This window comes from Habropoda laboriosa, unplaced genomic scaffold, assembly GCF_001263275.1.
Source record: "Habropoda laboriosa isolate 0110345459 unplaced genomic scaffold, ASM126327v1 scaffold67, whole genome shotgun sequence".
NCBI lineage: Eukaryota > Metazoa > Arthropoda > Insecta > Hymenoptera > Apidae > Habropoda > Habropoda laboriosa.
Window position 1 is genome coordinate 247633 of NW_017100242.1, and position 25621 is coordinate 273253.

The 25621-nt window shown below is 36.0% G+C and overlaps 5 protein-coding genes across 7 annotated transcripts; 2 read left to right on the forward strand and 3 right to left on the reverse strand.

The window, feature by feature from the left end:
• Positions 1-79: 79 nt before the first annotated feature.
• On the reverse strand, positions 80-2808 carry LOC108571888. The gene is made up of 8 exons (XM_017934046.1): positions 2754-2808; positions 2532-2616; positions 2120-2452; positions 1697-2034; positions 1504-1599; positions 1098-1430; positions 595-1025; positions 80-525 (listed from the first exon to the last, which is right to left on the reverse strand). The coding sequence occupies exons 2-8, from the start codon at positions 2610-2612 to the stop codon at positions 80-82; spliced, it is 2058 nt and encodes a 685-aa protein (XP_017789535.1). The 5' UTR covers positions 2613-2616; positions 2754-2808.
• A 380-nt stretch (positions 2809-3188) lies between these two features.
• LOC108571890 (kinetochore protein NDC80 homolog) lies at positions 3189-5262 on the reverse strand. Its single transcript, XM_017934047.1, has 2 exons — positions 5020-5262; positions 3189-4924 (listed from the first exon to the last, which is right to left on the reverse strand). Exons 1-2 carry the CDS (start codon positions 5225-5227, stop codon positions 3189-3191), a joined length of 1944 nt encoding a protein of 647 aa, XP_017789536.1. The 5' UTR covers positions 5228-5262.
• An 846-nt stretch (positions 5263-6108) lies between these two features.
• On the forward strand, positions 6109-7628 carry LOC108571891. The gene is made up of 6 exons (XM_017934048.1): positions 6109-6156; positions 6319-6455; positions 6565-6766; positions 6865-7011; positions 7081-7231; positions 7321-7628. The coding sequence occupies exons 1-6, from the start codon at positions 6109-6111 to the stop codon at positions 7626-7628; spliced, it is 993 nt and encodes a 330-aa protein (XP_017789537.1).
• Positions 7629-15141: 7513 nt separating this feature from the next.
• Positions 15142-21873, reverse strand: LOC108572005 (cAMP-dependent protein kinase type II regulatory subunit). Of its 3 annotated transcripts, none has more exons than XM_017934184.1 (8): positions 21652-21873; positions 21101-21192; positions 18097-18180; positions 17318-17424; positions 16945-17203; positions 15993-16136; positions 15704-15806; positions 15142-15491 (listed from the first exon to the last, which is right to left on the reverse strand). In XM_017934184.1, the coding sequence occupies exons 1-8, from the start codon at positions 21866-21868 to the stop codon at positions 15361-15363; spliced, it is 1137 nt and encodes a 378-aa protein (XP_017789673.1). In that variant the 5' UTR covers positions 21869-21873; the 3' UTR covers positions 15142-15360. The 3 variants fall into 3 exon arrangements, with proteins under 3 accessions (XP_017789673.1, XP_017789674.1, XP_017789675.1); XM_017934185.1 differs by having other exon boundaries at positions 15981-16136; XM_017934186.1 differs by lacking the exon at positions 21652-21873 and adding an exon at positions 21414-21499.
• A 1060-nt stretch (positions 21874-22933) lies between these two features.
• LOC108571892 (ribonucleases P/MRP protein subunit POP1) lies at positions 22934-25614 on the forward strand. Its single transcript, XM_017934049.1, has 3 exons — positions 22934-23057; positions 23174-24508; positions 24575-25614. Exons 1-3 carry the CDS (start codon positions 22934-22936, stop codon positions 25612-25614), a joined length of 2499 nt encoding a protein of 832 aa, XP_017789538.1.
• The last annotated feature ends 7 nt before the right edge of the window (positions 25615-25621 follow it).

Below are 25621 nucleotides of genomic sequence, written 5' to 3' on the forward strand. Positions count from 1 at the left end.
AAACCAAGTTCTTGGATAAAAAAATAATTTAATAATGTTGGATATACTTTTTTTTTTGTAAAAAAAATTTAATACATTTTTAAGTGTCGTTGGATTGTATCACATTTACTCCTGAAGCAGTACTGATACTGGGTAAGGTACTATCGCTCCAATCAGGATGAGGATAACTCCTTGGTGGACTTGGTACATTGACTGGCATTCTACTTTGAATCCTGGTATCATGGAATATATTCTGAAATTGTTCGGTTATTGTAGGACCTATTAAATTATGAGGCGAATTATCTTTCAAAATGTTACTGCTGATCTCGGTTACAGTGGATTTGTTCCCAAAGCTCTGTTTTTTATTTAATTCCGAAGAAGACTTTTTCATTTTCGCCGTTTCCTTCATATGAATTTCTTTCTCGTGAGTCTTTTCAGGAGATGAGTTTAAATGTTCTGATGATGATAATTTATTAGTACTTTTAAAATTACGCAAATTATCATTCTTTTGAGTAAATACTGTTACGTCATCCTTTCCTTTGTTCACTGAAAAAAAAAGGTATATTTGCAGTTCATTCGGATAATTGTAATATGTATATATTGAAATTCATTTACCAGATTGACTCATCTCTGTGTAACCAAAGTCTTTGTAAGATGGTAAAAGTGTAAGTGAAAATTCTCCACCAGGCAAACTGATAAATTCTAAATTCGAATCTTTAGTTTGAGATTCTTTCATATTTTTCGTTCGTTTCTTGTCAAAATTAGCGCCTTGAGTTTCTGAAAAGGTTGATATTTTATTTGGCTTATGCAGAAGACCCTGCATACTTCTATTTTTGGATGGATTGTCATCTATTGTAGATAGAGATACATCTGATATCTCGTGCCACGAGGTAGGTATATTGGAATCGTGTGAAGAGATAGAGGTAGGTGATGAACATGCATGACCTCCGTGAACCAGTGAAATCTGTGGATTCGAACTTTCTTCTTCGCGTACATAAATATTTTTTAACCCGTTCAATTGATCTGCAATATGACTCTGCAACTCCCTACGATGTAAAATAAAAATGTAACTAACGTATCAGGCTACTGAATTAAATTCAAATCATAATTTAGCTTACTTAATCGCAGTACGAAGTTCAATTAGTAACGAATCCTTGTATGACGATAAAACAGAAAGTTTATCTTTTTCGAGCGTTAAATATTGCACTTCTAAGTGTCTCTGTCTTGCAAGTTCGGTTTGTTCGGTAAGATTTGCCCGTAAGTCTGCTATAACTTTTTGGGAAAATTCGTAACCCTTAATCTCTTCCGTTAATTCGCTTATTGTCTTCTCTCTAGTTTGAGCAGTCTTTATTGCTTCTTCTAGTTCCAGTTTTAATGTTTTAATCGTCGTTTCTAAGTCTAACTGTCGCTCCCGAGCTTCGTTTAATAACAGGACTTGCTTATGGACTTGTCTAATTTAAAAGAAATAATAAAAAGTTAATATACAATGAAAATTATTTATATGTTTCTTTGTAACAAACGTACCTCTGTAAAGAATCTCTCTCATCGCGTAGCGCTTCACACATCGAGTTCATTTTTCTACTTGTTTCCTCTAGTTGAAACGTAGTTGCTTCTAGTTTAGTACGGAGCGCCATAGCTTCTAAATCCTGTCGCGTATAATTTCGTTTTAATATATAATATATTGAGCATCAACTATTCTTTAATTGTTAATGAACATACCACAATAGGTGGTTTGCCAGGTTCCACTGGTATTCTAAATAGTACTTGTTCCATATTATTAAGAATTTTATTAGCTTTATCATCCTTAACTAAGTGTTCTAATTCCTTTATTAAAAAACTTAATGTCCGAACTGGATTGAATACACCAAATCTATCATCAGATTCATCAGATATTCCACCACATTGTACAGCTTTATCATAAACTATAACAGATTCCATGGAACTTGGTATTGATGTACTTGATGGATTTGTAGTGCGTGGTGTGGATTTTGAATGTTCTTCCACTCTTTTGTGAGAAGCTGGTTGTTTGATAGGAATTTCATCTAAATGTTTATGCTACAGAGAAAAATATTTTGTAAATAAATTATTGAATAATTTTATATACATGTAGTAAAATATAGGAATAAAAATTAATGCTAACATCTTGTTTCTGATGAGTTAAAGAATGTTTCTTTGTTTCTTTAGTTTCACTACCAAATTTTGATGACTTTGAACCTGATGTTCTTGTTACCAATTGCTGCAAACCTTGCTTCATTGCTGTTCTATTTTGTTCTCTTAAAACTCTGCCCCAGTTTTGATGAGCATCACCACTACTACTAGGTCTTCTTTTCTCTTCTACACCTTTGTGACTAGTTGGACTGCTGCTAACCATGGTTGATGTACGTTTACGGCCTTTAGTTTTCACAGTAACTTCTATTAAGGTATTATCATTATCATATAAAACAAGTCCTTCTGAAGGTAGTGCAGAAGTAGGCTACAAATATATTATATAGTTATCATTCGTGTAATATAAAAATTTATAACCATAAAAAATTATTTGAATTATAAATTACCAAATGTTGCTTATTTTCTAATATATTTTTGTTACTCCTTGTAGCAACAACTTTATTGGCAGCATTTACTTTGCTGCTCATTATGCTAAAACGGTAGAAAAATACATTTTTTATATTAAACAAATCTCTGAACACACCAACTGGTTTCTAACCGATATGATTAAAATGCATATAACCTGCTGCTTGTTCGAATTCATATTCATCGGAGATCAAAAAACTTACCATGATATTTTATAATATTTGCCAGCACATTTCTCCTGGCACTTACGATGTATACACCATCTTGTACGATTGAATAATTTTGAATAATCATTTTATCGAATTTCTACGTAGAAAAAACATTAAAAATATGTCATATATTCTCTGTATTTTTGAAAGTATTTACCACATAACGGTTCATAGATTTTCTATTTCCGTGTTATAATTCAACAAGCCAAAACAATATTGCCTTGATAGTTTTCCATTCTTTTCTTCAATTTTTATAGATGATATGAATATAGTAAAAATTCTTTAATTTTTATAATATGGAATATCAACATAGGGAATATAAAATTGTTTCTTTTTATTTCTTAATCTTCTTAAATATGTACACATATACAGTATTTGAAATATTAAAATATTGCAATTCAGGTAATTAATTCTTAAAAATTACATATATTATTTACGGTGCTTGGTTAATATATTATGAAGCTCATTTCGGTGTTCCCCTAAAATTTTGTAAAATTGATCGAAAAATAGCTTAGCGGACTCTTCTATATACATTTTTCTTCTACGAACGGCGTCTAATTTGTCTGTTGCTTCTTGTATCTCTGCAGCAAGTTCTTGTTCTTTTGGCATTGAATCCTCAATTTCTCGAATATCATTTTGCAAATTCTTTATTTGTTCCCTTAGTTTTGCTTCTTCACTTTTAGCAGTAGTTTTAATTTTACTCCTAAGGTTTTTCTTTTCTTTAATTCTATTAGCAATTTCATTACTTTCATCTTCTAAAATTTTAATTCTCTCCTGAAGATTCTCTAATTCATTAGAATTTAATTCTAACGAACGTTCCTTCTCTATAAGTTGTGTTTTCAACAATTCTTTCACATCATTCATTAAAGTAGCTTTAGTATTTATTTCTTCCATTATTTTTGGCTGCAATATACCTGTTTCTGGCATCTTTAACTCCTTTAAATCTACACCTATGTCATCACCCAGATGCATGAGTATTTCCTTATTATATGTTAGGACTGCTTTAGTTAAATTATTATTAATTGATGCCAATTTAATATCCATAGTGTATAGTTCTTTTTGTATATCTTGTAAATGTTCATCAAATTGGTGCATATAATTCTGGATTTCTGTACATTTTTCCAATATTTTATCCCTTTCTACCTTGGACATTGGTTGCTGCTTAATGGCTAAAATTAGTTCATCATGCTGTATATTTTGTAAACGAATTTGTTCAGACATCACATTGCAATCAGTATGTATTTGATCTGTTTCAGAATTCATTGTTTTTATGTATTCTTCTTTTGCTTTAATATCACTTAATTGTTTTTCTTCATCCTTTTTCAAAGATGAAAGTACTTCCTGTAAGTTTTTTACTTCTTCATCTATGTTGCTTGCATTTTTTTCAACTATCTGTAATTTAACCAGTTCTTTTTCTAATTCAGTATGTGCATTATTCAAGTCTTCTTCACTAACTCCTTGTTGTTCTTCAATTTCTTGTAAATATCTTTCAACCAATCTTGCTTCCTCATCAAGTTTCTCATCATTCCATGCATTGTAAAAATCAATCATAGCAAAAAAAGATTTCTTATTTATGTAAGCTTCAGTTTCATTTCCCATGAATGGTAAATTTTCTAGATTATATTTTTGAAGAGCTATTTCCTTTATTTCACAAATTTCTACCAACCAGCAAATCCAGCCCAAAACATTAGGCCATGAATGCATAGCATTAGCAGTTTTCAACCAAGACTTGTTAATAATTCCTGGATAGTGAAGTTTCTTAGCAATTTTTGGCAGCTCCTCTATATAGTTAACAGGTGTAAGAACCTGTTTAATGTCCAGCATTTTTACTAAATATGCAGAAACTTCTACAAACATTTTCAATGTCAAAGGCTTCAAGCTACCACTACTGTTAAGCATTGAGGAACAATAATTTGCAATAAAATAGTTGTCAATTTTATTAAGCATTTGAGCTTGATATGTTTTGTCTGTTAATGGTCTTGTGTCCTTTCTGGGACCTTTTGCTCCAAGACTACTGGCACGATCAGCAGATAAGGACCTACGTCCTGTTGGAAGTGCTATATGATTTCTATTAGAACTTCCAGCTGGAAAATAAGTAGAGTGTTTAGAAGCACTTGTTGAAGGTGTGTTTGGAGTTGTTGGCCCATGGTGAAGAGGAGTTTTACCTGTAACAGTTGTGATAAAAATATTATATTTCCTGTCTTTTGAATTAAATAACTATAAGAAAACATTTGAAACAACATTAGTATAATATTTTCACCTGTTGCTTTTATACTTGATGCTCTGGCAAATGTTCTGTCACATGAAGATGCTCTCGCGCGTGGCCTAGGTATGTGAGAGTTATCAACCGAAGAAAGAGAAGCCTTCGATTTTGACATTAGACTTCTTTTCGGATTGTCTTCCCTATCTAACGTAGTTATCCTTACGGGATTTGTAGATGACCTTCGCCCTATAGAACTACTCGGCATCCTGATCGGAGTATAATTTCCGTTCACATTCAACAATCAGTTGTATAAAACTTGCATTAAAATGTTTATAACTTCGATAATATCTTTTCAAATTTTGTCGTTTGTCATAGAACTCTAAGATACAAGATCAGTTACATTATCGATGAATATGACACAAGTATGCAATCGTTTATTTAAAATCCACCCAGTATACGTAATCCTCATGCGAACCATCTGTGAGGTCACATTCTACGATTTTCATGCGAATCACCCTCCGTAATTTGAAAACAACCTACATATTCATATACATAGGGAACTAAATGTAACCATAATCATAATTTTACTTTACATTTAAATATAGCTTTTAATAAATTGTAATTTATTTTTTATGATTACAATATTTAATTTTATGTATATATATATATAAATATTTGTACAATAAATTGAAAAATTAAAAGTTAAAGTGAATATTTTTCATTTTTATTTTAGCTTTACTTTACCAGAAGAATTTTAGCTACCGTGTAATAAAACGTAATACAGATACAATCCAATGTATAATAAAATAACATCTACGTATATCAATTATTTGCCTTTATATCTAGAGATTATCTGGTATTTGTCAACTATAGTGGAAACCTTTTGAATTAGGCAAGGAACACGTGCTGACATTCAGTTCAATGATTTAATAAATACAAAACTTTTAGTGGATAAACAATTATAGCACATTGTTAAATAGTTTTGTGATATTGACATTTAATTTGTAATAATTTGAATGTTCTTCCTTTACTGTTAAGTACAATATGTAATGATAAAATATATTAACTAATTATACATTTGTAAATAAAATTGTACACTGTAAAACAATATTATTAAAAATATAATAATACATGAATTTAACAATAATGCTGAGAACATTATATAATTTTACTAATACTGGTAGAAGAAGAAAGGTACATCATATAATTATTGTTCTTCTTTCAAATGTATTTTTGTATATCAATAAACTATTTTGATTATAAGATGCATCTAACATTTATTTCTTTTCAAATATACATTTGTATGTGTATCATTTAATAATATTAAATAATGTAATGAAGAATTTACTATTATAGAACCTATGGATAAACTTAGTACAAAGATGCTCAACAGGAACTGACAGTATGATTGAAAATAACGAAATACTGTTTGCAGAAAATGAACATCAAATTTTAAAGATAGTAAATGAAAGTAACTTAAAACAATTAACAAAGTGAGTATACAATTAGCATCATGAACATTTTGAAATAATACTTGTTTATTTTTTAATTACTTGTAATTCTTAAATTATTTATTTCATTGTTAATATTACTTTTACATAGCTATATTGAACAGTCATATGCTCAAACAATAATATTGCACCGCATTACAAATGGATCTTATAAATCATTAAGTGATTTGACATGCATAAAGGACATGGAATCTGATATTTTAAACAAATTTTTGATATCAGTCACTAATCATGATATAAAACATTTACAATGCAGTAGATCTGTGTTAATACCCAATACAAAAATAACAAAAGTATAGAACTATTTATGTGTTACTATTATCTTTTGACATGGAAATAATAATATAATTAATGTTATGTTAATAAAGCACAATTTTGCATATTATTTCAGATACCAAATGAAATAATGGGTTTGCATATTGGACCTACTGCAATATGTTGGGCATTAGTAACTTCTGATTTTAAAGTACTACATTTAGGCTGCCATATTTGGAATGATAATCATAAAAAATTCAGTAGTTATGATCTGATCCATTTGGTAAAATATTTAAACTTGGTATTTAAAAACACAATTCAGTGCTTTGTTTGACAATTATTCCTACTCTAGGCATCATCTGTTGCACATATGTTACCTCTGAGCTCTTCTCATGTAATTGAAGAAATTCCAGTTTTAAAAAGGGTACCACAAAGTACATATTATATTCCACAACAGTTGACGACTGCTATCATGAGTTCTATTATAATAATGAACAATTCAAGTGCGTTTATTCAATATTATTAATAATATACTAAAGGCAAATAACGAAGATTCATATTTGCTAAAATATATCTAAAATAAATTTTCTAGAAAATGATGACTCATCGGGATTGAAATATAATTTATATGTGTTAAAACCACAAACATCAGCACACTTCTTCAACCTTGTGGTTGGTAAGGAAGTAGTAGCATCAAAATATATTATACAAAGAATATTTGATCAGTCTAACATTGATAATAAACAATTCCAATATATACATATAAGTGATGAATTACGAGAATACTTTTTAATGGAAATGCCTGAACAGCAAGAACAATTAGGATGGTCCCTGCTGAAAGCTTTAACTTGTACGCATCTACTTAAATCGTTCATGGCAAGGCAGAAGAAAAATGCTTAATGCCAAATGAATTTTGTTAATGAAACTTGTTGTTAATGTATATAGTGAAGCTTGTATGTATGTTTAATAAAATATTTATATCTGAACACTTTGTAAGTGTATGTACATTTAAAGGAAAGTAGAAACAAAAGCAGGGAAATTTATACAGAGTAATACAATATACGTGTACAGGTCCATTCATTTATTATATATTAATTTTCATTATACTATCTATTCATAGTACACTGTACGTCTAATGTTTCTCGCTTCTCGAATACAAACTCTTCTTGAGTAAATAAATAGACAAGTAAACGCTTTGTCACAATGGTAGCGGTAATGAATTATATTTACCGACATGTGTGTACCATTGTGAGCGTCGAGTGAGTATACGAGAGCAAGATATCCAAAGTAGTGACTGTTTCGTGAACATAGTTAACAAATTTGTACGGCCAACTAAAAATACAGTTTTGGACAATGCTTTTTGTGCTGAAACTCGTCAAATTAGGTACGCTTATCGAAAACATAGTAACACCGCTACTTAATCCGGCAGTGATGCTGTAGAAGAAGCATGTTGCTACGTATCATTGTCTAATCGAGCATGGATAAGCACACCACAAAGTTCTCCACTGTATGTATCTGGAATTTGATATTTTCTTCCGGTACAATCACATTAAACTCGATGATGCTTTCATAAAATAATAATTTAAAAACAAAAAAAAAAAGGAAGAAGTAAAAGGATATTCATCGACTTAAGAAATTAATGAATCGATGTACCGCTTTTAGACACTGAATTCAATTTACGTGTGCCTATGCTCGTGTGTGTTGTGTATCTCTCGGTTTAAACTTATTCCTTCTCAATAAACGTCTAACAAACACGAAGGAACTATATAGTAGAGAAGCCCGATTAAGCTTATATTCTCCCAGATATCGATACTTTATGAGAAAGGAACGTTCACATATGTATAACAAATTAAAGGAAATCTCGTATGCCAATTCCTTTGGTGATCGTTCGGTGCATAAACGATAACATGCTCATTTACCCTCAGTTTCTCGATCGTATTGTTATAATCGCATATAATTATCTCTATGAATCGAATAACAGAAGTATCAACCAGTACTCCATATTCCACTTTCATTTACGATTAACGACAGATCACTAGATCTGTTGTCAACGTGACAAAGTAGATACGCTATACAATTAAACTATGTGATTGCATGCACCTCTTTCAACTTTGTGTTACTCGCAATCGCATCGCTGCCAGGTTAACGCAATTAATTCAATCGTTAAAGTAATACCCGATCAGACCAGCTGGAAACGAGTCTTGACATATATGTATATTCGACATATCTAATATATAATTCTGTGTATATAATATATCTATATGTATATTTAATACGTATGTGCACGTCTTGTATTACGCTACAACACATCGTGAAACAAAAACCGTTTAAGTACGTTATTAATAATTACTATTCCATTCTTTCTTTTTCACTTTTTTTCTCTCTCCTTCCATCTTTCTCTCCTCTATTATAGTTCACAACGCCTCTTTTTCTCTTCAATTTCTTTTTTTGTCATTTTGTTTTTGTCCTCCTTTTCGCGTTTTGTAATAACTCGAGACCTTCTTTCTTACACAAGCGTATACGTGTATAAAATCTAGATCCAGCATAAAACGTTTTGCACATCATCTCGTGGACCGCGCACCGAAGCGATAATTCACCAGCTCGCCTCGAACTCGTGCGAAAAAAAAAACAAAACAAAAAAAAACGATGCACCTTGAGCATCGAGAAATACAACCGAGGGGGGAAGGGGGGGAGCAGAAGAAGAGCGTGTTGAACCGTGTTTGCATGCGTCTGTGTGTGTCCTTTTGCAAATACGAAAAATCATGGCTTGTTGCTCGAATGGACACGCAATCAGATACACAATTACAACATTAAAAACGATACTCGTTATTTGTTTAAATATACGTATAATAATAATAGTACTAAAATTATATAAACTATATATGGTATATATATATAGTATCTATCTTCAACCGCTGCGGAGTTTCTTTATGCTTTTATTTTTTGACATTGCAATTCCTCTCGCGAACGAAAACACATGAATATAACGAATTACGATCCTGGACAGAAAAGATTCAACGCTGAAGTATCGTTTAAGATATATACATATATATACTCGAAGCCGCTTGGAATTGATCTTCTAACACGCGGCCTAAGCAGCATATTTATAGTGTATTTCTCCGATCATATGTATATATAGTCATTCGATCAACTTTTAACGGTTCCTCGAAGAGACTCTCGTTTTGTTTTACTATCTCTTAACGATGTCTCAATGGTACCTAACGTGTCCAACGTTTTTTCGACGCTCAATACCCTGATAGGATTACAGTTTAATTCGACTTAACATTTTACTTAGCGCGTTTATCATCGAGAATCGTAATATCGCGTTTCTCGCCTCCGTAAATTATAGACGCTCTCTCCCTCTGCAGATACACGATGCAACCTCCAATAACAAGACGGTCAACGAACTTTCACTGTCCACGTTCACACACTCGTTTTACAAGCTAACACGTTAACCGCGACACCAGAACTCTCTGCAGACGACGAACACTCGATTTACACGTTAAATAAAAACTACGTATCTAAGCCAGTCTTCCTTCTTATTCTTTCTTCATTTTCCTCGCGACCACTCTATTCTCTTCTTCAGTTGAACGAAATTGAAAACGATTCACGCTGATCGGTTCGTCAGCTCCGTTACATATTTCTTCTACTTGTTTTTCTTTTTTTGCACTTTTTCTTGTGCAGAACATTAAACGTCGCTCAACATCCGGAAACTTACATACATACATATATATAAATGTGTATGTGTATATCCGTTAAACATTCATTAGAGAGGAGTATAGAACATTCTTCGCGTGTAGGTGTGTATGTTCGAGAATTGAAAGATCTAACGAGACACACCGATTATCAACGATACGAAAAAACAGGAATATCTCATCCGGTCCGTCCGTTCAGTTTCAATATGAAATATTCACTAGGATATTCAAATTCCCCCGGCCTGCTGCATGCGATCTAATTCCACACTGATTTCCAAACAAAAAAAATATAAAATAAAATAAAAGAAACACCATCGAGTTACAACGTTCGATTTTTAATCGCTGCATCAAAACATGTCCGTTTCTGCGCGAGCGAACGACCGTGTCCCAGAAATTCGCGTTCGATAGTAATAATAATCAAGAGGCAGACGATAAATGACTGGGAGCAGGGCGGCATATGGACAATTTGTATATTGTTAGACTTTCACACGATGACATCGGACGATTGTCGATACGCAATCGAGTTGAATTCCTCATATTGCTCCATTTGAATGATAATTCAGCTCACCCTCGCCACTTTTGGCGCGCTAATCCGTCCTGTCTAACGTGAAGTTAGGCAGATATCGATATAATGTACACAGTTTGATATAAAGTAGCTTGCAAGTTTTTCGATATCTAATTCGATATTTAGAAGAGCGTTTAGAGGCGAGAGGGAGCTTTATCGTCGCCTGTATTTGTTACACGAGGGGCAGAGAGACGGTGATTTTTTACTTTACGTTTCTTACTTATTACTTTACACACACAGTCGTGCACTTCGAATACATTTACAGTAGTCTATAATAGCACGATCTTTTTTTTTTTTCCTCCCTTAGATACCACACGATATTAGAAACAACGATAGAAGATAGAAGAGTGAAAAGCGCGAAGAAAATAGTCGCAAGCTCCATTGCTCTGGTATTCTTTTTTCTTTTTTTCTTCGTTTCTGTTTAAAGATATTTGGTCCGATGCTAAGAAGAGACTGTTACACTTAGACAAGCGTGACGACGCGTAACAGCACACGGGCTTTTATGGAACGGACGTCGATAATAGTACGCATGGAAAACGGAAATTGTACGCGAGAAACACGATGAGTTCTGCTGACGCATCCTTAACAGATTGACTAAAGATTCCATTTTATCGTAACATGAATTATTTATTATAACAGAGATGAAATCAGCTTTTTCTTAAACCTGATCACTTGCAACAACATTTGTCTATTAAACGATACTTTTTTTCTCTCTCCTTTCAACAGTCATATAGTCAACGCTTTTAAAGTATGCGTTCAGCTAAGCAACCCATCATCTTAACTTAGTACACTCCATTAATCGGCCAAGAAATATTATTCGTAGAACGCTTTGGACTAGACTGGCGATAAACGAGCGTGACCGTGCCGATTTAAAGCAACCTGGCACGCTTCAAATGCACGCACGATCACCTTATCTCTTTGTATTCCGGAAGCAACCGAGGAAAGGACCCCTGTGTAGTGGCACAGTGAAGTGACATACTGTACTACGATTACAAAGTGAGATTCATTTCGCAGCGCACTTAAATTTTACAGGTATTCAGTTACGTTTTATCATCTTTTTTTGTTTTTTGCTTTGTTTTGTTTCGTTTTAAATACGGTTCGATATTACTTTCAATGCTGATGACGACACGAAACGTACAACCGTTTAGACGAAAAAACCTGACGACGACGATGACGACGACTCGTGCAAATCAATTGATAGAAATGACTGGCTCGGTCGTCACACACACACGAAAAGGGGCGACACGCAGAACACGTAAGAGAGAGAGAGACCACACTTTTGTTAGATACATACAGTAAACTTGAATTGGGTCGACTCTACTTAAGCGTTTACATTTAATTTATCCGAATATTGGGTCCGCACAGATAAGTACTCCGTCTAAATATACATTTCAATTCGGTGTGCGAGAATAGTCTTCCACTATAATTATATATATATATATATATTCCTTTTTTTCTCTTTCTTAATTGCCCGATTATTTCTTTTTTCGACGTTAAATTGATCGAGCCCCGACTCGCGTCGATCGGAACATCTGATTCGTCCATTGTTTCAACGATGCAATCAACAGTTAATATAGGTTCGATTATAGTACAGGAATTTGTCGATTCCTCGATGATAGATTCTCTAGATTCTTTTCTTTTTTTTCTTTCTTTCATTTTGTTGATTTTTTTTTTGTTTCTGTGTTTGTTACAAGCTGCCGTTAGTTTAAGAGACATCTGTTTTTTAGCGGATACATAGACCTAGGATGAAAGGAATGAAATACTCCGCCGAAAATAATATCACAGCCTGGAGACACGGTGGAAGACTAAGAACCACGGGCTCTTTGCTATAAGCTTCGCTCAATTCTTAGATAACAACTGAACAGAAAATGGCACGGATCGCTGAGATTCAAATCAGAAGAACTCTTTGCAAAAGCTTCTTCTGTGAGAACTTAACAAGTTCCATTAAAAAAAGAAAAGAAATAAAAAAAGAAACAAGAAGAACAAATAAACTTAACTAGAAAAAATTTGCAAGATACAATGGCCTCGGGATTAGATTGATAAACGTAAAGACGTTCACTAACTTTCCCGTTTACTATGTTACATTTTTTTCGTTCTCGCATTTTACTAGTTTCCTCCTCCTTCCTCCTCCCTGATTGTGATATTATTTGGAAAGTTTACCGCTTCTAAACTGAGTTTCAGTCGCACAGTGAATTACATAGTTCATATTTTTCTTTTTACTCTCTTTTCGCTTTGTAGTAATAAAAATTACATCTGACCGTTTTCCTCTCGATTGTCGAGGAGAAAACACGACGGAAACACGGCCGTTAAAAAGTGACTAGCATACGCACTTGTTCGCACAACGTTCAAATTAGTTCAAACTGCTTTCTTTTTTTTTTTATCACGATGCTAGACGTATATCATACATGTATAACGTGTATCATACACGTGTAACAAAAATAGGTTCATAGGTTTCTTTTTTCTCTCTTTTTTTTTTTTGGTCGATTTTTGTTACCAGGATTCACCGATAAGACACACATGAACGTGATCGGAGAACGGGGAACGCGCTTTCATCTTTTTCACGGGTGTTCATCGTAGGTTACGTTTATAGTTCGACATGTCTTGCACGGAGTATCGATGAGTTTACTGATAAAAATATAAAGGAATTAGAAAAATGACGCTCTTGTTCGTTCCTTCTTTTTTTCGAGTGATCATTTTGTAACCACACGCGTCGCCACAGTATTGTGGACGTTACCGTGAAAAAGAGAAACATGGCTGCGCGTTCGAGGTTGCGGTAAGAAATAACGGTTCGTTTTGATGTTCGAAAGATTTTGAAAATAGCTCACTCGTGAAGTGATGTAACCAGTGAGTTGTTAAACTGTAAATGATAGGAATTTTTCGCGTACAACATTGTCGAAATCGAAGAGAAAATAATAACGTATCGTTTTCTCACGATGGAAAATATATACAGCGATGTGCGCTAACAGCAAGTGTTCTATTTCGAATTCGTTAACAAACGATCGCACAAAGCGATAACAAATATAAATAATATATGCTGGTAGAACAATAATGATCGAACAAACGCAATCTGTTGTGCGCGCTTACCATGCATGCATACATACATACATACATACACACATACATATATATATATATATATATATATATGTATAAACAATAAAATAAAAAAATATATACGAGAAAGAGAAAGAGAGAGAGGGAGAGAGATACAGGGATATGCTTTCTAATCAGGCGTTGTTAGATGAGATATCTAAAGGGTGAAACAATACTTCTCCCCCCTATTTCCCTCCTCCCAATCTCACTTTCTGAAGATGAACTTAAATGCCACACGTTCTTATAGAAAATAGTTGCTGTTTTGCCATTAAAAATCGTATATGTACTAGTAATTGCTCTAACTTGCCTGTTGTGCTCTTTGCTTCTTTACATTTTTTTGTTTCTTTAAATTCCACTAGTATAGCCTTCTAGCTATAATTCACTACAATCATCATCATCATCATCATCATCGTAGAAACACACTAATGATCAGAATTTTTTTATCACGTGTGTCATTACTCATTCTCTAATAGTTTCATAACTAAGCTAATATTTTCCACGATAAGCTATCAATAAAAAGTTCTTCTACCACGCGAAGAAACATAACGCAAGATACTCTAGCAGTACCTTCTTTATTTTTTTTTTTGTTTTCACATTCTCCGATGGTTCGGAAACGATTCATCGAAGCACACGAAATAATTTAATTCATTAACCCTTGACATTTATCAAGTAAACGTGGAATATACAGATCCTAAAGTGTCAAGTATAAGAATAAAGAATGGCATAAAAGGTACATTATTTGAGAACTGCGTGTGAGTCTGTCGATACGTTGCATCACTCCGAGTATTTCTTTTCTTTTCATTTATTTTCTTTCTCTTTGTTTTTCGTCTCTTCAACGAGCGATTCAATGAAAATCTTATTTTAATACTCAGACTTCTACCTTGTGAACGTTTCGAGCACACGACAAGATAGGCTAATACTTCTTGATCCGATGCAGTCTTAGAGAGTTCACTTCAGTACTGTGATGCAGATACGAACCAGTCGAGATGCCTACAGTTTTTTCATAGTATTTTTTTTTTTAATTTTTCTTTTTACTCGTTTGTATATCTCTTCAGTGTGTGTCATAGGTACAAACTTGGTAACTATTAACGACGATTCTTACCGGTACACGTCTAAGTGAACAGTCATTACGAAAGTCGACTCGAGATGATTACTTTGAAATACACGCGGATGAGATTCATAAAGTGGGTGGTACAAGTTTTGTGCTCATTTTACATTACTGTACGAAAGTGTCGCGTCTTTAGTACAGCAGTGCAACGTATCACTGCCCGCGAACAGTTCATCGGATATCGGAAATGTTAGCCTTGCTGCCAAAGATTTTGACTAGCTGATCTTCATAATCGTCGATATTACGCTTCATAAGTTCCATGCAAGGCCCAAGTAAGCGTTCGAAAGCCTCAACGTCCAAAACTGAAAAAGTTGCGTTAAAGGAAAAAAAAAAATAATTCACGCATTTCGTCACATTGTAATATCTACATACACGATAAGTATCACACAGAGCTGTGATATATTCTGATCATTTTATTTATCCATATGAAAATGAACGTTCGAGAAAGATGAATTTAACTACTGCATAACAACATAATGAAACTTTATTACAATGATGGGAAAAGAGTACTTACAGGCCAGCTTTACGTCGCCCTCAGCGTAGGCCGAAGCAGCGCGAGGTTTATGTGTCACGAGCGCCAACTCGCCTAAGTACCCACCAGCGGGGACTCTATTAATCTACAACATATCAAACAGAATACCAAATGACATCTATACAATTGACTGTGTAATTAGCGAGCTAGTTTCCCAGCCAATGACGGTACCAGTCTCACACCGTTACCAAACAGAACGTATCTAGGTCGCGACAATCGTCGCAATTACGTTACACGAACGTTAAATGAAAACCGATACAAGTTTCCATACCTCGCGATCTCCAATGGTGATCCTGACCACGCCATCCTCAACGAAATACATTCCGTCGGCTGAGTCGCCCTGTCTGATGATCTGGTCACCGTGTGAATACTGTTTCGGTACTAGAGCATCCGCCAGGTTCATACGTTCATACGGCTGAAAGAAGAGGAAAATTGGAACGTTAGACATTGCTCGATTGTTATCGCTAATCCGTGCCACTCCACACCCCTAATTACATTACCTACGCGAACTATACCAAAGCCAATACTAAATTAGCCAGTTATGAAACAATGGATCAGCTAAACGAACGCTAACAGACATCAAACTCTGGCGGAACGTTTCTTGGCAATTCAGTATCTTTGCGCCTCATCCAAAATTCAATAATACATTGAAGATAAAATTGAAAACAGTCAGCTGCTACCATCAATCAAACGATACATCCTGAAATATCAGTTGACCGTTTTCCTTTAACGAGCGCCTAACTGATACATATTATACTAGATCTCTCAACCCGGGAGCACACGCTTTGCGGTAATAATTATCCTGAATTAACACGTTTACTACGGTCATTCATGGAAAACTCTAACCGCTACAGACTATATTTGGATTTGAATAATTTACACTACATGATACACATTCTTACGTATGCACTATTAAAATGTGCTAACTAGGCAAGCTGAGTCGTCACTTTTCGTAGTATACAAAAGCATTTCTTATGAATGCAGAGGAGACTTCCTCTTTCGTTAACATTCTTCGTCGCCCATAGACTGTTTTTCATCGAGAAAATAAAAAGAAAATAAGAACAAATCGTCGGGTAATTTTACCCCACGCGAAATAGTTTCATGCGTGTGCCCACGGGTTAAACTCAGAAGATAGGAACGAGGAAGTTGTCCGCGTGGTTTCTAGGTAATCCTCTATTTGCGTCCACCGTGATAGCTTCCGGTACGAATTCCATAAAACTTGCCTCGAGATGCTTGAGCATAGGGACCTTGTTGATAAGGTCCTCGTACATCTTGCGCTTCTTGTAGGCAGACTTCAATAGTATGCGCCGGAAAGTTTGCCTGTCCATGGCCCACAGTGTGCCGGGCGTGACGGCCTTGACACTGGCTGCCCTAGGCATATTGTACAGCAACGCTAGCTCACCAAAAGCACCACGATTATCGTACGTGTGTATCAGCGACTCCACGCCTGACTGATTCCTCACGTACACCTCGAACTTTCCACTGAAAGAGTAACAACAATTGTAGAGTCCGTCATCCTAAACAATATCAATTTCGATATCTCGACCGCACAGTACACGGAATCACGTAAAAAAAAAAAAAAAGGAGAATTTTTACCTCTCGATGACGTAAAAGTTGTCACCGTCGTCATCCTGCCGGATAATGAATTCGCCTGGCTGCACGATCTTCTCGAACAGCGCGTCCAGCACGTCCGCCATTTGTTGCTGCAAGGAATTCACGGGACCGCGTGTCGTGAATATTTCATGACTAGAAACGTACCGTGTTCTTCTAACGTTCGAGAACAGGTGACGATAATTGCCGTGAAATTCTCATGTTTGACGATCTACCGATATTCAATACGAAAAATGGCGCATGTGATGACAACTTTTGAAACGACCAGTATACAACGAATCTCGCAATTCATTTCATAAAGATACAATTAAACGTACTTGTAGTAAAATTCGATAAATTAAAGAAAGAAAAAGAAAAGTTTCATTTCGAGATGTTAAAAAAAAAAAAAAAAAAAAAAAAACCCGTTCCGGTTATGTTGAATACCCTGTATATTATCTGCAAAGTTGCACTCGATTATTCGTTCGTGATTGCCCCGTATCCCACGCGGTTATTAATGAATTGAATGATCAAGTAAGATTAAAAGTAAGGTGAGAAGAGAGGCGAGCGCACGCCCAATCATTACAAGTTTATATTTGTATCCCAGTCAAGTCACTCTCGAGTAATTCATCTCGAGAAGTCTGAATCCCAGTTGAGAAGATTACACGTACTCATTGGCATTTCCACGAGTTGGCGCGAGCCCTCGCCGTCCGTTCCGTATTCCCGTTTTCAATTACACCAGAGGCCGTTCGAGTGTGTATACGGCGGCGTTACTATGTTTAACTTACCTCGTCTAGGGCCCGAAACAGAAAAATATGCTTCACGCTGTCGCTCAGCCTCTGCCGTTGCTCGTCGCTCTTCGGATGCACCATCTGTAACCAATGGAAACGCGACTGTTTAAAAAAACATCGTTGTACAACGAAATTTCGCTTAGTTATAACGATAATAAATTCTTCCAGACTAACCGGTCATTCTTGTAATTAATAATCGACAACCCTTCGTGATTTATACTTGTTGAACACAGATTCCCATTAAACGTTTGAATTTACAGTCTCGTGGTACGAGTGCTCTTAATGGCGAGAAATTACGATCGTCGAGCGGCACGCATCGATATTATAAATTAATTGCAGCGTGATCGATCGATAAAGCCAGGCCTGAATACACTGTGTCCGTTATAAAAAGAAAGGGTTTCCCATTAGATACGCGTGGGTAGATTGCACAGCACGGTAAGTTTAAAAAAAAAAAGAGGAAGAAAAAAAATCGAACTCCTTTGCGATCTTACGTTTCGTTTACCTAGCGGTTAGATACAGTATACCTTGCTGAAAAATAAGAAAAGAAAAAGAAAACTCTAAACGACAAGGATGGAATATTGTGTGTAGATAGATCATCCATTTTTCGCGAACGTCTAATAATCGATTCTCTTAGAGAGAACGATACACCCGTCGAACGATACTCTATCGTTACGACTCCTCGATGTGTACAGCTGTTCTGAATCCCGATCTGCTTTTTTTAGAAACCCAACACGGGAGTAAACAAATCTAAGCCGTATTTCGTTTCATGTTCTCTGACCTTTCCGTTCGACTCTTGGCCAGTTTTTAACGGCTACGGCAGATCTACGTTATTGCCTCTGTCTCAGCTTTTTTCTTTCTCCCTCCCTCTCACTCACTCTTTCTCTTTCCACTCGTCTACCCATCTCTCTAAAAACAATATCGAGTTTCAACCTTTAGACTGTTTTGTCCGTATCTTCGGAACACCTGCTAAACATCACAAACGTAATTTGCTCACTGACCTGCAGCGAGAAACTTATGTTGTTAGACACGCGTCCCCGTTCTACGAAGGAGCGTTTCTCAATTGATTCATCTGCATCCTAATCGCGCGATAACGTTGAACACCGCGTCGAACACGCGTAATTAACATTTTCAGCGCGGGCTCTGAGTTTCCGAGGCGCAATAGTCTAGTTTGCAATATCGTCGAGCGAGAACTTTTGCATAAAACGTTGAGACACGGTGAACTCTAAACACGACGACGACGAAGGTGATGCGTCAGCCGGCGTTATCTAATTGCTTCATTTAAAACGAACGCGGAGGAGGAAATTGAAAATTTCGTAGAAAATCGTGTTTTCGAGGCAGGCCATTTCTCCACTACCTCGCATCGATCACTAGACTAAGCGAGTTATATGTTACATTCATCGTCATACCACGCTACAGCGTGGTCCACTAAAAGCGGAACACCTAATTATCTCCTTTGACGTTAAAGCTGGACGGTCTCGCGCATCGTGTGTACAATATACTTGGAAATTATTCTTTTTTAGAATGACCAAGGTCATCGATGATACGCCTTTCTCAACAAAATCACCGAATAGAGATACCTATTAAAACCTGTAACATATATACACGCAATTATACCAAGTCTAACATAATTACCGCATCGTGCGAGGAGTGCTTTTAGAACATGGAACACCTTATGGAACGATGAAGTCATTTTAAATGATGGTTATCCAATTACTCTTTCAGCATCAGTGTCGCACGAGAACCGATCAAACTTCTTCTATACCGTCACGGGTATCGATTCGCCTTGCTTTAATCAACTGACTCAACAATAAAACATATATACATCTATATAAAAAAAGACACGTGGTCACGCTTGAAAAAATATCGATAGCCTTGATCGGTCTGATATAAACGATTCATGGTGGAAAGTGAACCCTACGCTTCTTATTTGTCCTGCATAAATTATTCTCTCTCTCTCTCTCCCTCTTTTTCCTTGTCTTTTGCGTAATAATTAAGATAATGTAGATACTTCAAAACGGTCCACTCGGTATATACAAGGTAAGCTTTTCCAATCAGTTTTACCAGCCGCGAAGCTCTCGATAATCGAGGATCGTCGTTGCCTTTTGAAATGCTTTCGAGCAGTACGATCCCGATCTGATGAGCCTTACCCGTGTACACCACCTCTCTCTCTCTCACTCATTGACGAACACGCTCACGTGTGTACACGTACGTATAACTATACATATGTAAGTCACGTCGGTAGCAGGTTATCGAACACGCGCTCTGACGTCACAAAGGTACATCGCTCGCATCGTCGAGCAAAGTAAATCATCCCGTTTCGTCACCCGCGCAGCCTGAATACGTTGTGTATGTTTCGATAAAAAGCAAAGAAGAGAAAAAAGAAGTCGCTGCTTTGTGTATGCCTTGTGTAACAAATACACGCGTTAGAATCGAAGAAACTTGGCTTGAACTGTGGAGAAGATCTTCTTGGAAGGATCGTTTCTTCAGAAGCGAGCAGCCGTACGTTATTATACGAACAAGTCATAAAGCATCCATATTTAGCTTTTATACACTGGGCCGCACGTGCTGTGTATATATACATGTACTACTTGCTTCCACTTTTACGTGTATGCATGTGGCTATACGTGAAACCACGTTTAACCCTATCCTTGTCGCGTTCCAATGTACCGGAATAAAGGGTTTGCTTTTTTGTTTTTTTGCTCCCTTCTTATATTTTCGATTCGTTACATTTAATTGAAAGATAATGTAGATTTCTCTCCTAACGAATTGTTTCTCTGCATCGTGGTCGATTTCTCCGGTCGTATGTGGTCCGATTAATATCAATCGATTATCGATTCAACGGTAGTATTTGAGGATATACACTATCGACAACATGGTTCCTTGCGTAACGTGACCAAAAGTATATAGGGATGTTATGGGAGAATGGAAAAGAAATGTCACTGAAAATAATCACGGTTTGTTGAGAAAAAAAACGTGCGAGATCAGAAGGGAAATATCGTACCTTAATTCCATCGTCCTCCTCATCCTCTTCAGGATTATAGGTTTCCGCGAAAATGCTCTTCCGCCTGGACGCGAACCTTCCGATCGGCGGTTCTGTAACGGGTGAAATAGATTTGAATGTAGCATTTCACAATCACGCGTGTTACGTTTAGTGCAATGTATGTCTCTAAATTTTTCGTAGTATTAACTCACTATTTATCCGTTTGTAAGTAAAAATGGATTAAATACCAAAAGTGAAACGAATCTCGATTTGTAAGTTCGACGAGGAATGTTAAAAAAAAAAAAACACGAATTAAGCGGGAAAAGAATCGTACCGGTCTCCATTGATGTGCGCGTATGTAAATTTTTCCCAAAATCGTATGAATTCACTAACACACACCGGTGAAAATTTGTGTAAAAAGTTGGCAGATCGAAAATCGAAATTGAAACACGATATCACTTAACGCGCGCTCCAAGTCACCGCGGTACAGATATAATACCGCAAGACCACGGGAGGAATACTCGACACGATGGGTAGTCGCATCCCGAATGAAAATTCGCTGGCTCTCTTACCTTCATCGACGGACTCGTCCGGCGTAGAAGAGCCGGTCTGCGCAGGGGCTTGGATCAACTGAGTTTGACGGCTTTCTCGTAGTTGCGTGAAAAAACCAACGGCATAGTCGATAATATCCACCGGTTGCTCCAATAGATAGCTGATCGTAAATTCCAACAATACGTCCCGCAACTCGTCCGGCACCGTGATCTTGCCAGCGTTACGTTGACAACTCATTTTTCTTTTACACCGAACGAATATGCTTGCAAGCAGCCTCACGCACACACTAGAATGGCATACGCCGGTAAACGACAAGACGACGAATCGTGTGAAAGATCTAGTCTATTGTCACAGCACGAACCGTTCACACGATTCGATGTGTCACACTTGTCAAACGCCGAAAATTTCCCTGTATCACGTACTGCGACAAGGCCAGGAGAACGTAAACCCCATGCGTTCCGCCCACTTTCGCGCTGGCCTACACTCACGGCACAGCTCGAACACCTATCCGGAAAAAAAAATTCGACACCGACTTTCAACGATTTTTTTTTCCTCTAACACTACATAAAGATGCGCGGAACATACAACGGGCCAAATTGAGGGATGCGACTGAGTCGCAAAGATGGCGACTATTTCACGGCACGCGTCTTCGCATTAGCAGAAGGATCGCACTGAACATTTAACTGGGAAACAGTAGGCAAATTGAGCATCATTGGACGGTCGCGATTGTATAGATCGTACACCAACGGCAACACGTAGTACTTATGTGATTCCACACAGGTTTTAGATATTCGCTAACATATGTAGAAATTTCGTCGGGCCAATGAAACTCTTGATATTTGATGTATCGTACCGCGAAACGCTCACCTTATTGGTTCGCGACGTTTCGAATGTAACACGGTTAACGCGTGTTGCGTACACGCTTTGATAAATAATTATTACGATTTCCCTTAAGTCCGATTCTTATTGACCCGTAGAATGCCCCCTACGGGCGCGCGCGTAAAATAGCTAACAACTAATTTGAGCCCCGTAAGCGTCTCTGTGTTCGATTCGAGATATTTTTAACTATGCCTGAAGTGAACTCGGACACGTGCACCTTGTCGAAAATTGGAGCAACGTCAAACAATGGAAAATTAGTTTGCAGTTTGTAAATACTTTGTGAATATGTGTGTGTAACTGTTGTGCGCATATGTTAATAGGATATTTGTTATACTTTATTTTATAATACCTACTTTTTGCAAGCAATAAACTTAAGAATACTGCGTCATTGTAAACAAAGATTTCAACACTTGTGTATGAAAAATGGCGGGAAACGAACAGTTCGATGAATATTTGGGAGGATCTCAATCCTTGCCACCTGAAGTTCACATTATGAAACTTGTTTCTGCAAGAGCTAGCGAAATTGCTGCGATGACGTATTCTATAGGTACGTTAAACGATACTTTAATCCACTTTGGTAAATTAAAATTTAAAATATATGAACATAAATGTACAATATGTGAAGTATTAGTAACATTTTTACACATGCAAATGTATTTGCAGAGAATCCTCAGCAAACGAAACTTGTATTTCAAAAGTTGCCGGTGTACATGCGCAGACGCGTCATGTCCCATAATGCCAAGCGTTTGCCGCGTAGATTACGAGAGGCACATTTGAATCAAATGAAAAAATCTGGATTGCCGCCCAAAGTTAAAAGACCATCACGAAAATATCGCAGAAGACCGCGAAATTTACTGGCAGAGTACACTCGAAGACAACGAAGTAAAATTTGGTTGGAAACTCACATTTGGCACGCGAAGCGTTTTCGCATGATCGAAAAATGGGGCTACAAAATCGCAAGTTACGCGAACGATAAATGTTTCAGAGCCAATTATCGCGCTGTAGCGAGACACTGCTTGATGCAAGATATTTCGTATTATACGTGTGTCGAAATTAATGGTCCTGAAGAAATTTTGAAAGAAACTTTAAAGAGCCATTGTAATCCATTGGAATTGTCATTTGCCGCAAAGATTTTTATGACAGGTACTCGAGAAGGAACCGTGATGTTTTTTAAAAAGAACGGCTATCCTCGATTTCCGATTGGTCACGTACATTTTTTATGGAGACCAAATCAATCTAATTTAAAAATAATTTGGATATGGGTGCATCCATCTTTTCTCGATGACTTTGTTGCGGAAATTACATCCAGTTTTGAATTCAAGTCAGACGAGGCGCATTCTACTTCTTCAGATGATCGATTTACAAAATCTTGTTTATATATCAATGAAAAGAATTGTACGATGAATATTTATAAGAATACTTTTAATCGATTTCGTTTTTACGGGCCGTTAACTCTAAGAGTCTTAACGGAAGCTCTCAGTTTGCCGAATTTCGATGAAAACTTTTATACGAAATTGAATATAGAGCAATTTGACGATGATCAAATGGAATGTGAAGATGAGAGTCAGAGTTCTGATAAATTCTGGCATATTGAATATTACAATAAACAGGAAAATATGGAATCATTGAAAATTCAGAAACAACTATGGCAAACGTTAAAGACGTTGCCCTCGCCTAGTCAGTTGCCACGAAATGTTGTTCTTGGCTTCACAGTCTTAGACCCACGATTTAATTTACCTAATAAAAGAACTAAACCTCAAAGAGAAGCACAGACAACTGAAGCAATGTTAATGTCTCTTCTAAATGCAAATCTTAGTCCAATTTGGGAGCAGGAAATAAGACAGAAAGTCAGTAAGATATGTGCAACAACTAGTGCAATTAATAAAATGAGAAGTAAATGTTTAGTACCTGGTTTAAGTAACGATAAACATTTTAATGAAGGAATCATGGCAAAGATACCTATACTACTTATACAGAGACCTGGAATGGGTAATACAGGTAATTGTTACCTACATTTTTTGTTCATTAAATAAAGTCATGTGAGATTAAAAAATGTAATTTCAGGTTTGTGTTCTGGAATAGATATTATTTTTCCATCCAATTGGGCAGTACCATTCTGGATTGCTTGCATATTTCGTTGTGCAAGAGTTGGTGCACTCAGAGAATCTAAATCCATAGCATTTGAGTACGAAAATATGCAGTCACCAGATGTTAATGATCCAGATACACCTGTCTATACAAGAGAAGCATTGAGTACAAAATTAGAGTTAAAAGAAAAATATTTTCGGTATCCACCAAACAGACGCGTAAACTTTACTAAATTTGGAATTTCTAGTCCTTTCTTTTGTGAATGGAAAATTTTAATGAAAGAATGGGCAGAAACGGAAGAATTTTTTGTCCTAAGGAACCGTAAATTATTAAAATTGTTACAAGATAGATTGCCGGTTAAAGAAGGTAGTAGAAAAAAATATGATAAATCAAACAATCTCACTCTGCAAAATGCATTTGAGAGCAAGAATTGTTTAGTGCGTGTTAAGGTATCTATTGTACAAAGGGGGTGTCCTAAAAGGTTTGCAATTATATGTATGCCAACTAATGAAGATATAGAAAAGTTTAAGAACAGTAGATATTGGTCAGGTCCTGTAGAAAAATTGAACGTTGATCCAAATGAAAGTGTTCGAAAGATATCGCGAAAAAATCACTTAGCTCTTTTAAAAAGATTAAAGAGGCAAAGAATATGTCATAAAAAATCACTGATTGATAAGTTAAGCAAGATATTGAGCAAGGAACTTGAAACTTTTAACTACAATGATAAATCCAAGAGTTTATCGGAAATAAACCGTAAAGTAGTGTACGAGCAATCTCAAAAAATGTCGCAATTATATCTTCCAGAGTGTACAAATGTAAGATATTCCTGTGATAGGGAAGTAATGGGATATGTAACTATGGGTGACTTTTCTTTTACAGAAGCAAAGGGTATAGGTTTAGGATATACAACATTAAATTCATTAATTGAATTAATTAATAAAAATCACACTTTTGTCCTTGTCAGGAATATCCAAACAAAACAATATAGAATTGCTAAATTAGAAGTAACAATTTAGCAAATAA